Here is a 14,657-nt window from a genome sequence, read left to right as displayed (position 1 = left end):
ACTTATATAACTGGTGAGAAATAATGCTGCATCTATTTGTTAAAAGATAATTCTTGATGCACACTGCCAAGATAACTACCTTCCACAATAGCTAGGAGACTAGGAGGTACTTGAAAGGTTTAGTGATTTGAACAAAAAAAAATGTTCTTTCCTCGATAATCCCCACTGCTTTCTTTCACTCTACATTGGATTTGTAAACATTTTGTCCAAAAGATCCTAATTTTTCCCAACATTATGGAGAAAACTCCCAATTCACACATCTGAAGTCCATCAGGGAACTCTGATTTCTGGCCTGACCCTCAAAGCAGCTAGTGGAATACCCAAGGGGCAGAGGCAGGAAGTGTCCAATAAAGTATCCAATAAACGGCTTCTTTCAGGTTTTCTAGAAAGCCCAAACCCTCCAACTCAGCTGGGAGGGCTGAAGAAGACGCAGGTGCACCCAGTTGGGAGAGGGTGGGCTGCGGCCCATCCTTCCTGCTATAAAAGCACAGAGCAGCTCACCCATCTCTACCTTCTTGATTTGGTGGTGTTTTTCACCATGGCATGCAGGTGGAGAACAGATTCCAGGTGTCACCCAAGCTGGTTCCATGGAGCCTTGAGGTGAGTAACTCCGAGCAAGAAGGAAGAGGAAGTAGTGACCCTGTCTGTCGAGTTCATCCCTCTTTAATGCTCTGCCTCATCCTCTTCCAGAGCCTACATGTCACTTTCTCTCTTCTTCGCCCTGATGACTTCGGTGAACTCAGCAGGTGCTCCTCTGTTGGCGAATCTTGCCTTCCCAGGTATGACTTTGGGTGAGGGAAGTGCTCTTAACTGTGAGAACAAAAAGTGGCTAGGGTGCCTAGCCAGCTAGGAACACAGGCCTGAGTCAGGCAATCTCACTCATCCCATTCCTTACCTTGGTCAAGTCACTAGGTCTTTTAGTGCTTACCTAAGGCTTGCTCTACCAACTAAATGAAAGAACTTCTGAAATAAACCTGTACTTCTTTCTAGTCCTTTACTGCCTCAAGCTAAGGACACTGAGCCCCATTAAGGAACTTCCCTACCGGCCCCCACCCAGTGCAAAATAACTGACAAAAATCACAGCTGTCCTGCTTGAAACAGGAAGTTTTTCAAATATTTCAGCTGAGCCAGAGGTTGCAGAATAGCAGTTTATGGGGGCAGAATTTGGTCTGTAGAAATGTGTCCTTGGGTTTACCTAGGGCTCTTGAATTTGAAAAAAAATTTAGAGAAATTCTTTGCCCTCCAGCTCTTCACAGACCAACTAACATCCCCACCTCCCCCAGGTTCTGGCCAGGCTCCTATAGGCATCTTTGTTAACCTTAATCCAGGCCTATTCTTGAGCTCTTTAGCCTTGGACACTAACATGATATTTTCCTTACAGTTTCTGGAGTCCTGGTGGCACAGTAGTTAAAAGTTTGGCAGCTAACCAAAGGGCTGACAGTTCATATCTACCAGCTGCTCCTTGTAAATCCTACGGGCAGTTCTATTCTGTCCTATAGGGTCACTGAGTTGGAATCAACTCTATGGTAATAGGTTTGGTTTTGTTTTTTTTTTACAGTTCTTGGTTATTTTGCATTGTAGTTGTCTGAAAGTAGAGCTCTCTGAAAGTAGACGACAAGTTTTGCCTCTCCCAACTGGCGTCTTTCCCTCATGCCTGTTGGAGAGGAGGGGTTTCTCAATATGCTTCAGTAGGAATTATGTCTTCTGTAGCTCAAGAAGGCTCCAAATGCTTTCTTTGCTCTCCAGGGACTGTCTCTTGCAATGAAGATGGAATGATAGTGGAGTTTCCAAAAGACCTTGGCACGAAGAAATGGCATGCATCTGTGGTGGGTAGGTGATGTGTATTATCTCATTATCTTATTTTAGGCCCATTTAATAGAAAGTCCTTGGTTCCTAGACAGCACCATTTGCCAGGTAAGCAAAATATACAAACTCTATGGAGCAACTGGCATCTAATTCCCATGATAACCATGGTGTTGCATGATTTGCATGATGCCACCAAGACTAGAAGACTTACTTTCCTTGGGAGTATGTCATCTGAGTCAGCTGGAAACCTTTTAGTTGTAAGCTACAGCATTTCTCAAAGCTTGTGCCTTAGCTTCCAGTGGGCCAATAAAAAAAAAAACGGAGGTATTGAATCACCTTAGAAATGGCTTGGCAGTCTTGGCTTTGTAGCCTTGGCTGGTTCTGTCACTGAATTTTACTTCAGGTCCTCTCAGCCATCGCTGGTCACCTATCTAAACTGCTCTGGCTTCTGTAGATTCCCTTGGCCTTGAAATACCGAACTGTACTTACGTTCTGGACCCAGAAAAGCTCATCCTGAGGGCCTCATATGACAATTGTACCAGAAGAGTGGTAAGTAATTGCTATAGGGACTGATTTGGGAAGTGGTACAACCTAGTAATGATGGCTTCGGAGTAGAGCGGCAGCTCTCAACTGGAGGCAATTCTTACCTGCCCAGGGGACACCTGGCATTGTCAAGAGACACTCTAGATTATCACAGCTAAGGGACAGCTATTGACATTAGTGGGTAGCAGCCAAGAATGCTGCTAAATATCCTATAATGCACAGGGCAGCTACACATAACAAGATTGAGGTCCAAAATGTCAACAGTGCTGAGGTTGAGAAATCCTGGAGTAAAAGATGTTGAGCTTAAGCCCTGGTTCTGCCACTAAGTGTAATCTTGAGCAAGTTATCTAACATTTCTAAGCCTATCTGCCTGCTGGAAAATAGGAATGATGCTACCCTCTCCAAAGGTAACCGAAGAAAATGATGTAATGCAGGTAGAGGGCTTAACAGAGTGCCAAGACATAATAAATGCTCAAACATTAACTCATTATGATCTGTAAACCCCACATGAAACAGAAGGGTGTTTTGGTTCTGGAAACTACAGAATGGCTGTCCTGTAAAAACAGGTGTTAGAAGACCAGTAGCAGCAGGTGAACACTAACGGTTTTCTCTATTGCCAAGCAATGCCGTTGCCCAGTTAAAGATAATGGGAAGCAGTAAGAATGACCTAAGGCAGATGTTTTCAAGCTTTAGTGTACAGAAGAATCACTTGGGGAACTTGGAAAGTACAGGTTTTAATAGGTTTGGGGTGGGTCCTAGGAACTGGCATGTTCAATAAGCTACTTCATTGACCTGGTTCTGATGTAAGTAATCTGCAATCTGAACATTGTATAGACAGTCTCAGACCCTAGTCTATAAACAAGCCTGAGAACCTTAAGTTATCTGGTCCCTGAGACCTTCTGTGATTGTCCTGTGAAGTAATCATATGCTCCTCTCTGTGCAAGCTTCAGTGATCAAGCTGCTTCCTTTTGAAACAGCCCTTCCTAACTTAGGGAGTTTAGAGTTGCATTCCTCTAGACAACAAAACCCATTGCTGTAGAGTTGATTCTGACTCACAGCGACCCTATAAGACCAAGTAGAACTGCCCCATATGGCTTCCAAGGCTGTAATCTTTACAGGAGCAGACTGCCACATCTTTCTCCAGCAGAGCAGCTGGTAGGTTCAAATGGCTGACCTTTTGGTTAGCAGGTTAGTGTTTTTAACCACTGCACCTCTAGGGCTCCTTTACTTTAGACCAGAGCTCTGCAAACTACAAATGACCAAATCCAGCCCATGGCCTGTTTGCCATGGTCCTTAAATTAAGAATGGTTTACACATTTTTTAAGTTTTTTAAAAAAACAAAAAATGCTACAGATAGTATATGGCCCAAAGGCTAGGATACTTATGTAACCCTTTACAGAAGGCTAGCCAACCCCTGCTTTAGACTGAGCTCTTTGAGTACAGGCATAATATCAAAAGATGGCTCTACCCAGCTGGTGCTCAGTAAGTGTCTGAATAACTTGGGTTATTCAAACCACCTGGGACTGTGACACCCAGACACAGGGTAGAGGTAAAATGAAAATAAAAACTGAACTCTAATCACTGGAGCTCAAGAGAACTGTTTTATGCCAACATAGGATCCTTGCTGGTGTTATCTGTAAAAGGGCTAGCTATAAAGCCTCCTGGTATAGGAATATAGGTACCTTCCAGAATCCGTGGTAATGGTACCTTTAAGGGTTTTGTATTCAGCTGGCATTCTGGAATCTTCTTCCCACTGAAGTGAAGTACTGGCACTTACTGTTCTCACTATCCCATCTTCACACAGCATGGTGCGTACCAGACGACCATCAGACTCATGGACAACAATGCTGCTAAAACCAATGAGGCTACCATGTATCAAATCAGCTGTCCAGCTATGGAAGCAGAAGATCATCTGTCCAAATCCCTTGTAGGATCCACAGACTGCATGAAGGATTCCATGTCTGTGAGTGAAGCAGGCTGCTTCTATTTGGCTGCCGTGGGGAAAGTGTTAGTGGTGTCCTAGACAAAAAATGGGGTTGGGAATTGGGCCAGGATTTCAATCCTGTATCTGCTACTTGCTGTGTGACTTTGGATTAACTGCTTAGCCATGCTGCACTTCTGTTTCCAAGGCAGATGTGGGAACAATGTTTACCTCATAGGGTGGCTTGAAGAACTGACTGAGACGGTATATACTTGGCTTAGTAAATAAATAAAACAAACCTGTTGCTGTCGAGTTGATTCTGACTCATAGCAATCCTCCATAGTGCCTGTCAAAGGGTTCAATTGGTAGCTGCAATTACATCAATGACTTGTCAAAGTTAGATACCTACTGCTTTTCAGACTGACCCTATGTCAGGTGCATTGTTGCATTGTTGAGTTTGATTCCGATTCATAGCAGCCTCAGGTAACTAAGTAGAAATGCCCCATAGGCTTTCTTAGGCTATAATCTTTACAGGAGCAGATCATCAGGTCTTTTCTTCTGTGGAGCCACTAGTGGATTCAAGCCACCAACCCTTTAGTTAGCAGCAAGCACTTAACCCTTGAGCCACCAGGGTTCCTATTGTTAGATGCTAGGATACAGTAAATAAACAGAACAGCCCAATAATACCTCTGTGGAACTCATATTCTAATATGGGTTATATAGACAATGGATAACTAAATGGTAACACTCATACTTCATTCTAATTTCAACGGAACTGCATGGCTTTACATAGCATTTGACTTCTAGGAACATAGTAAAAGGCTGTGCATGTAATAGCAGCCCAGTGTCTCAACTTAAAACTAGAAGTCTTTAGTCTCAGAAGCTCAAAGAGGTGAAACAACTTGTCTAAGGGCACAGCTGGGGTTTGTAGCTTTTCCTACGACCAAGCTTTTTGGTATAGGAATACACAGCAGCTACTTTGATTCTTTTGTACATAGTGACAGGTGGTATGAACTGAGAAATTTTCTCCCCCAAAATCAAAACCATGATTTTTGTTTTCTCTTCCAGTTTTCCTTTCCGAGGGTTATGCCTAGCTTTGACGATACGACTACGGTATGAAAGTAACTTTAAGTAATAGATCTTCAAAAAAAAAAAAAAAATAGCAACATCTAATTCAACATTAAGGGTGTTAACTCTAATCCTGATATAACATTAGAATATGTAAGGTCAAACCCTTTTTGGTTAAGGTGAGTGCCAGTTCTGTAAATAAAGCTTTTGACTTCAGGTACAAACTCCTCTGCTGGGATGGATCCTTAAGATTGGTGATGGTCCAACTCGAAGTCTGACCCTTGCGGAGGCCATAAAACAAGGATATACTGTCCTGATGGATAGTGGCAAGATCATCCTCCAAGTGTCATTCAATGCCACTGGAGTGACTCACTATGAGGTAGGTGTGAAAATCTTGTATCACCTCCAAGGCACAGACTCAGTATTCCAAAGTCCAACCATGGTCTCAACTATGTCTTCAAATTCATTGGTAATACAACTCACTCAACAAATATTTAATGCCTTCTATTTTTTTTTTTATGTGCCAAGCACAGCACTGAGTGATTAAAATAACAACGGTCAGCAAAATATATGTCTCTTTCAACCTGCCTCTCCTTTCCCGTAGACCTAAATATCTTGTATGATGTAAGAAGTCTTAACCCAAACAAAACACCTTAATTCATAGTCTTCTATGACTGTTCTATATCTTGTGTTTTATGATAGGTATTGGGTGCTTTCTGGATCAATAGTCAAAACACTAACTGAATTAATGTGTTGAAGTACTTAGAACAGGGCCTGGCACATAGTAAGTACTTGAACATCAGCCAATATTTGGACAATAGTCCTGTTTCACACTGAATCTTGTAAGTATTCTTTTCTGACTGCTGATAACCGTAAGGCAAACAAGGAATAAGACTAGCTCTCATTTATATCTACCTAGAAATGATCATCTAGAGGTCATAACAGTAGATATACAAGTTTTCCAGAAGTTATAGAATACGAGACTTTAAAACTCTACCACCTCTAACAAACATTGGACAAAATACCTAAATTCTACTTGTGTCAAATCAGTGCCCAATATTGACTGTACATTTGCTCTATTTTTATAACATTGGTTAGAGATTCAGGCAAACCAAGTCCTTACTGTTATCCCCTCTGCCTTCCCAGCAAGATAACAGTCATCTCTATATGGTGCCTCTGACACTTATATATGAATCTCCTGGGCAGACAATCACCCTTTCGACAAGAATGATCTGTGTGACAGGTGAGGCCCCAGGAAACTACAACTTCAGTTGTGGGAAACATTGTTCTGGAGACTTATTCAAGGCTGACAATGGGTATTCTCATACCTTCCAGATTCTGTGACTTGTAATGCCACACACATGACTCTCACCATACCAGGGTTTCCTGGGCAGTTAAAAGCTGTGAGCACCGAAAACAGAAACATCAACGTGAGCCAGTTGCATGACAATGGGATCGAGAGGGAAGCAACAAATGGCTTGAGACTGCATTTCAGCACAAGTTTCCTCAAAACAAAAGTACGTTCCGTTGTCAACCTCTAAACTCTGAAGAAATCTGATGTGAAAGTCGTGGAGCAATCCTAGTATAGCTGATGACTTGCCTATAAACTGTAGTTGTCAGGGTAGTAGACCCAAACTTTGGAAGGCCTTACTTGATCATCTTGTATAAGCAAATTCTCAAGTAACTGAAATCCACTCTCAAACACTGAACCTCTGCAATGGAAACTGTCCTCAGTTTTTCTCAGTTCTTAAAAGCACTAGAAACTCAGTAAGCTTCTCATAATGACCCTCTATCATTCAGCTGTATTGAAAAGAATAGAGCAGTTTGATCCAACAAAACGGTCCCAACTGTCCTCATAGAGGCCACCCTGGCTGATGGTAATTGTCAAGACACCAGAGGGTGATCTTTCGTTGGGGTATGTGTGTTTTCCAGTAGCATTACTAACACTGCTCAGCTTTGACTTGGCAGTGTACTCTGGCCCTTCTTTGGAATCTGATCTGTTGATAATTTATGATTTAGTGCCCAGTACAAAGAGCATGCAGGGCTAGGTACTTCAGGGCAAAGAGTTCAAAACAACCAACTTCCTGCCTGGGGAAAGCATCCTGATCTGGAGAAGTGATAGGGTCTCCCTTGTTCTGGGTTACGGGAAACAGGATTTGTCTGGTGTATACCCTGCTGGTATTCACCATGCTTCCTTCCTGCCTCCCAGTGACTATACTGGGCTCCAGACACACTGGCTGCTGACTGCCTGCTGACTGACACTGACATTTCTTTTCTCATTTCAGATCTCTGCAAAATGCCTATCCCAGCAGTTCTATTTACCTTCACTCAAGCTGACCTTTCACTTTCATTTAGAGACCGTATCCATGGTAGTTTATCCTGAATGTCTCTGTGAATCACCAGTTTCTGTAGGTAAAAGATACTTTATTTAAAAAAAAAATGGTTTTCTACATGTGTTTCTCCCTTGGTTCTTCTTGGGCATGTGGGAAAACAACTTAATTCAGATTCTGATCTACTGCTTAGTTTGAAACTAAAAATCAAACAGATTCACTGTCATGATAGGGCCATACACAGGATAATCAAAAACCAAACCAGTTGCTGCCCAGTTGATCCTGACTCAAGGCAACCCCATGTGTGCAGAGTAGAACTGTGCTCAGCATGGTTTTCAAGGCTACGACAACTTTGGGAAACGGGCCCTCTGAGATGTCTCTTGATGGGTTTGAACCGACTATCTTTCTGTTAAGAGTCAAGTATTTCATCATTTATGCCATCCAGGTATCACCACTATATAGGATAACACTCCTGAAATACACACATAGACCGCATAATTGTTTCATGTTGGAGATTGGAGGTTAAGGGTGTGAGTCCATCTAGGTAAGAATGCCTCAAACCTCTAACTAGAAGGATTATTATAAGTTAAAAGATATTTCCCTAAAACTCCTGCTAGTTCCTCAGAGGGACGATCGAGTAGGTACTTCCTCTTGTTTGGCACTGCCTTTGCACCTGTGCTTCTGTTGACTGTATCAGGTGAAGCCAAACAGGAAGTATTAGCTCCTGCTTTACTTTCTCTCCCTGCTAAAACCATTGAAGATTTGAGAGTCTTGAAAGAAGGGACATAGTGACAAATGGCACTAAACATTAAACCATGAGTAACTTGACTCTTAAATCTCTTTTAGCCCAGCATCTGGCTTTCTCACCTGTCTTTACCTCATTGGGGCACTTCCCTCCCTGTCTCCTTATCTCACCTTTGGATGAAAAATCTTTGTTTTCTGGTAGAGCAACTTAACTGCTGCTTGGGCTCCTTGGGGTCTCGTCGTCCAACTCAAGCTGCTTTTCAAGGCATTTTCCTAAACAAAGACTTAAAAACATTCTGGTGCTTCCTACTGAAAATAATTTCTATCTCATTGTATTCTAAGGTAGGTAGACAACAGCATCGCATGGCAGATCTTTACTCTAAACCTTCGCTGTGTAGTTACAGATGAGCTGTGCACCCAAGATGGGTTTATGGAGTTTGAGGTCTACAGCCACCAAACTAAGCCAGCTCTCAACTTGGATACCCTCAGGGTGGGAGACTCATCCTGCCAGCCTATCTTCAAGGCTCAGTCTCAAGGGCTGGTACGGTTTCACATACCCCTGAATGGATGCGGAACGAGATATGAGGTTAGTACTGGCAGGTGGCAAGAGGTTAATACCTCTTTTGAAGTAACTTGTTAACCAACTTCCTCTAACCTTTCAGTTCAAAGAAGACAGAGTCATCTATGAAAATGAAATATATGCTCTCTGGGCAGATCTTCCAAGCAAAATTTCCAGAGATAGTGAATTCAGGTAAGACAAACAATTGCTGCTTGACTTCCTAAGCTCTCATTTAAATCTAAGCAATTTTCTAACCTAAAATTCTTTGTACCACCCTGTCCGCCCCACCCGCCACACTGGCCCTTACAGAATGACAGTGAAGTGCTATTACAGCAGCAGCGACGTGCTAATAAATACCAATGTTGAAAGTCTTCCTCCTCCCGTGGCTTCAGTGAAGCCAGGTCCACTTGCTTTGATCCTGCAAACCTACCCAGGTAAGACACTGTCACCCACCAACTATGCTTACTTTCCGGGAACTTTGTCTCTAAGATGAACTTTCCGATGTTGAAATAACAGCACCTCAAACATTGCTGTTAATAACCACCAACTGCTAAAATACTGAAGAAGTCTCCATTCGATTCCAGATAACTCCTATCAACATCCTCATGGGGACCATGAGTACCCTTTGGTGAGATATCTCCGCCAACCAATTTACCTGGAAGTGAGAATCCTAAACAGGACTGACCCCAACATCAAGCTGGTCATAGATGACTGTTGGGCAACAGCCACCATGGATCCAGCCTCTCTCCCACAGTGGAATATTGTTGTGGACGGGTAGGTCCTCTCCACACCCAAGGTTTCCTACCTAATCCATCAAAACACGCCAGTGAAGAGAAGTCGTTGTGGGCTACAGAGGAGCTCCAGGGCAAAGGCCCTGACTTAGTTCTTATTTCTTAGAAGCCAGTCCTTAGTCTAATCAGGTGACTCATGCTTTCCTATTGCACATTGCCCTTAAATCTTAAGGGGATCCTCCCCAGGGAAATCTAGCCTTAAACTATTCTCCATCTGGAGAGAATGGATCTCTAGTCTCTATCCTTATTGGAATATCTACTACATAGCCTGGCAGTGTGCTATGTGCTTTATAGGCATAATTCAAGCCTCATGACCCCATTAGAGGAACTAACCATCCCACTTTGTGAAGAAGAAACCCAAGCTTACCACTTGAATCAATACCCCAACTAGCCCAGAAGCAGTATTTAGTAAGTGATGGAGCTGGGACTGAATGGCAATATGACGCCAGAGCCTGAGTGGTATAATACTCTGAAGCTGTGACTGAATGCAGTTGTGCATAGGTGTTTGTGCTCTTGGCTCTGCCTACAGTGTCCTACCCAGGAGTCTGCACCTGGGTGAGGGTTCCTTCTTGAAGTTGCTGTAGTTGGCTGCTAAGCCCTTAACCTCCAGGTATACTCCTGCCCTAGAACCATGTGTAGCCACTGTATTCCCATACCTCATTCTTCCACCTAGCTAAAGACTTGCTCAAGTGTCCCTCATCAAAATTATTTTAACTGCTACCTGCCAGTACTAACCTCACGTCTTGTTCCACATCCATTCAGGGGTATGTGAAAGAATACCAGCCCTTGAGACTGAACCTTGAAGTCCCCTTACCCTGGTGTAACTTAGTATTTACCACCTAACATACTACTTTATCATCTCCTACCCTCTGCTAGCGTGTAAGATGTAAAATGGTAGGCGTACTCTACCTATTTTTTGTCATTGACATAAAAAAAAAAAAATTTTTTTTTTTTTAAACTACCTAAAATAGTGCCTGGGACTAATGGGTTAATAGAAAGAATCAAGCCGATGTCTTCTGTATGGACACATATACAACTTGTAGTTCGAGTTTAGTTGGTAAACAGATAATGGTTTTAATTTAACACAGTAGAAAAACATAACTACTATATAAAACATTTCACGGATATTGTTGCATAGGATAAGACAGAAAATGTATGTTACGTAAAACAAAGGTACAAGTAGAAGATAGAAATAGTAATAGTTTGAAGATGTTACCCATGACTAAACTTGGACAGACATTGAATTAGACTCTGGAGTGAATGTGGCTAATGTTTCTCCTTGGTGTGTGCCTCCTAGCTGTGAATATAACCTGGACAACTACCAAACCACCTTTCATCAGGCTCGCTCCTTTGTGACCCATCCTGATCACTATCAGAGGTTTGAAGTAAAGACTTTTACCTTTGTCTCAGGGACCCCAGCGCTCTCTAGCCTGGTGAGTAATTAACAAGTTACCTGAGATGGGCTGAACGTGACTGCATCAATTCCAATTAACTCTCTTCTCTCATCTCCAGGTCTACTTCCACTGCAGTGCCTTAATCTGCAACAGGCTCTCTCCCGACTCCCCTTTGTGTTCCGTGACTTGCCCTGGATCACCTAGAAGGAGGCGAGGTTAAGTTTCAATTCCTTATTACTATGAGTATTACTGACTTCAAAGCAAACTTCAGTCTTCCAGAATTTGAAGACTTTAAGGATAGGTATTTTCCACCTAGGAATCCCTGGGTGGTACAGACTATAAAGTGCATGACTATTAACCAAAAGGCTGGTGGCTTGAACCCAATCAAAGGCTACTCAGAAGAAGGGCCTGGAGATCTGCTTCTGAAAGGTCATGGCCTTGAAAACCCTATGGTGTACAGTGTTACTCTGCAACACACGGGGTTGCCATGAGTCAGGATCAACTGGATGGCAACTCTCTAATTCACATAGTACCAAGAGCCAAAGAGACCTCACACGGGTAAGGCAGACTGAGCTAACACAAGTCTGAAACGAGCAGGTTCTTAATCAGTCTTACAGGCAAGTCTTTGTTTCAGCCTATGGGCTGTAACCTGACCTTTTGCAGATTTGGCTCTGAGAAGTTAACTATCCTGAGTCTAGATGGACTCAGACCTTAACCTTGTTTGGCTATCCTTTCTGGGAACTCATCCCATTCTGCTGGCAAGGTACATGGTCTCTTGTAAAGACAAGCAAGGCTAAGTGGAGCAGCAGCATATTCCACAAGAGCAACTGCTCTTGTATTCCATTGACACACACCTTCCACAGGTCAGACACAAATCCAATTATCTGTGTCTCCAGCCACAGGTGCCACTGAAGAAGGGAAAACAACAGTAAGCCTCCCAGGACCCATCCTTCTGTTATCAGACAGCCCTTCATTCAGAGGTAAAGATTTAAAGCCTGGGACACACCTGGACTCAAGTTCTTGGTCTCTTATGCCAAGAGTTTAACATCTATGCATAAATAATACATGCTAATAATAAACAATAGAAGAATACAAGACAAAGTCTCTTTCCAGAGATAGCTGTAAGTCTCTTGTTAAAGGAAGGTTTCTGGAAGGGGTACATAAGTGGGATCATAGTCTATACCTACAGTCCTATAATTGGCCTTCTCACTTACCTTAGCCATCTCTTATCTGCATGGAAAGACCTACCTTCCCATTAACTGCTATATAGGATTCCATACGGCTCTACCTTAGGGTGCTTGTTTGTGGATATACTAGGTTACTGTCAGTCTCGTCAATGCCATAATGGAATCCTCTTAAAATCTTTGCCTATGCCTACTATGCAAGAAATTTAGGATGTACTTCTAGAAGACTGATAAGTCAGAAGGTATGTGCAGTGAATCTTTAACTTGCTATAGGAAACACTGGTGGCATAGTAGTGAAGTGCTACAGTGCTAACCAAAAGGTCAGCAGTTTGAATACACCAGGTGCTCCTTGGGAACTCTATGGGGCAGTTCTACTCTGTCCCATAGGATCCCTATGAGTTGGAACTGACTCAACGGCAGTAGGTTTGGTTGGTATTACCAAACTTACCTCAAGTCTATAGTAGACCACATTTCCATAATTATCTTATATCTCCATCCCAGATAGTTTTAATCTCAAATTCTAGGCCTAAAATGAAGTAGTCTTAAACTCCTACCTAATTGGAGATCTTGCACTCAGGGGACAGTTAATTGTATCTGTTAGTACCAGACTGTTAAACAATGGGTTGGGAGTCTAAGGTCCTTTCCAGGTATAACCCCATCTGATTCTAGATTGTTAAGAAACAAATAGGAGGTGGGAACAGCAGTGGGAGTAGAGTGAGGAGGACTCAAGGGGTAAGACTACACCGTATTCGAAGCTTTGAAGCTCTTTTGAGGCCAAATTTCATTCCCTTCTCTGGAAAGTCTCAATATGTAAGGATTCAACTTATGCTTATAGTCTAAACATGATCTTAAGACCCCAACATCTGTTTCCTCTCCAGATCTTGGGGACTCTAAAGGGCATGAGACCACTGAAGATGTCACTTCTAAAACAACGGTTGCTGTGGCTGCCTCAGCAGGTGTCCTGGCAACTCTAGGCCTTGTCACTTACCTACGCAAGAAAAGAACCATGAGAAACCCCTAACTGGATTGTCAAATAAAGTGGTTGAAGTAGGCCTCTTGTATTTTCATGTTAAGATTAGATGGAGTTGGATTTTTTTTTCCCCCAGTTCTTTTTAGAGCGGTTATAGTAACTACACACACTCTTCTAGGCAGCTTTGGTCTGTGTAGGCACAAAGAAGGTAGTTTATAACTTAATTTGCTTCTTGTCATTCAGCCTTTTCTGACCCCCTACCCATGTGCAACTACTAACCTAAAAGTTAGCCATTCGAACCTACCCAAGAAAGGCCTGGTGATCTCTTTCTATAAAGATTACAGCCAAGAAAACCCTATGGCACGTGACCTTCCCCCAGAGCCAATAGAGAAACTCTTCCCTGTGAGTTAGAATCAACTTGACAGCAACAATTCTTTTTACTCCCTACCTGAAGCCTCTGGCACTGCCAGTCAATAGGGAGTTTAGCCACAGCCTGCCTCTTAATGTACATCTAGTTGACTCTAACCCCTTCTACAGGAGCCCTGGTGGTGCAGTGGTTAAACACTGGGCTGTTAACCAAAAAGTGAGTGGTTCGAACCTACCAGCTTCTCCCTAGGAGAAAGATATGGCAGTCTGCTTCCATAAAGATTTACAGCCTTGAAAATCCTGTGAGGCAGTTCTATCCTGTGGGGTTGCTATTAGTCAGAATCGACTCAATGGCAGTGTTCTTTTTTTTTTTTTGTGGTAGGCTAAATCATGGACCCCCAAAGATGGCCATGTTCTAATCTATGAATATTACATCTCCATGGCTGTCAAGTCGATTCTGACTTGTAGTGACAATATAGAACAGTAGAGCTGCCCCACAGGGTTTCCAAGGCTGTATATCTTTATGGAAGCAGAATGACACATCTTTCTTCCATGGAGGGGCTGGTGGGTTCAAACTGTCAACACTTTGGTTAGCAGCTGAGCGCTTTATAACCATTGTACTACCAGGGATAGCAAAGAGGATTTTGCAAATGTGATTAAGAATCCTAAAACAGAAGAATAAAGGATTAAAGGAGCCCTGGTGGCACAGCGGTTAAAGTGCTTGGCTACTAACCTAAAGGTCAGCAGCTTGAACCCACCAGCTGTTCTGCGGGAGAAAAATGTGGCAGTCTGCTTCCGTAAAAGATTACAGCCTTCAAAAACCTATGTGGCAGTTCCTACCCTATCATATAGGGCCACTATGAGTCTGAATCTACTCCACGGCAATGGCTCAACCTAATTACAAGGGTCCTTATAACAGAGGCAGGATGTTGGAATGGGGAGAAATGCAGGGCGACAAGCCAAGGAATGCAGGCAGTATGT

General features: G+C 42.8%; 1 protein-coding gene across 1 annotated transcript; it reads left to right on the top strand.

The window, feature by feature from the left end:
* The first annotated feature begins 697 nt into the window (after window positions 1-697).
* ZP2 (zona pellucida glycoprotein 2) lies at window positions 698-13,361 on the top strand. Its single transcript, XM_049905033.1, has 16 exons — window positions 698-779; window positions 1,747-1,830; window positions 2,261-2,355; window positions 4,154-4,312; window positions 5,556-5,717; window positions 6,485-6,581; window positions 6,674-6,855; window positions 7,624-7,750; window positions 8,811-8,998; window positions 9,075-9,163; window positions 9,281-9,405; window positions 9,556-9,745; window positions 11,060-11,195; window positions 11,275-11,371; window positions 12,053-12,136; window positions 13,219-13,361. The coding sequence occupies exons 1-16, from the start codon at window positions 698-700 to the stop codon at window positions 13,359-13,361; spliced, it is 2,040 nt and encodes a 679-aa protein (XP_049760990.1).
* Window positions 13,362-14,657: the final 1,296 nt, after the last annotated feature.

This window comes from Elephas maximus, chromosome 12 (genome assembly GCF_024166365.1).
Source record: "Elephas maximus indicus isolate mEleMax1 chromosome 12, mEleMax1 primary haplotype, whole genome shotgun sequence".
Taxonomy (NCBI): Eukaryota; Metazoa; Chordata; class Mammalia; order Proboscidea; family Elephantidae; genus Elephas; species Elephas maximus.
This window is presented reverse-complemented; position numbering and strand designations above follow the sequence as displayed.

Excerpts from the sequence above, each read along its gene's own strand:
- ZP2 (XM_049905033.1), top strand. The coding sequence starts at position 698 with ATGTCACTTTCTCTCTTCTTCGCCCTGATGACTTCGGTGAACTCAGCA. Across the intron at positions 5,718-6,484 it reads CTGGAGTGACTCACTATGAG|CAAGATAACAGTCATCTCTA; the intron begins GTAGGTGTGAAA and ends CTGCCTTCCCAG. Across the intron at positions 9,164-9,280 it reads TCCAGAGATAGTGAATTCAG|AATGACAGTGAAGTGCTATT; the intron begins GTAAGACAAACA and ends TGGCCCTTACAG.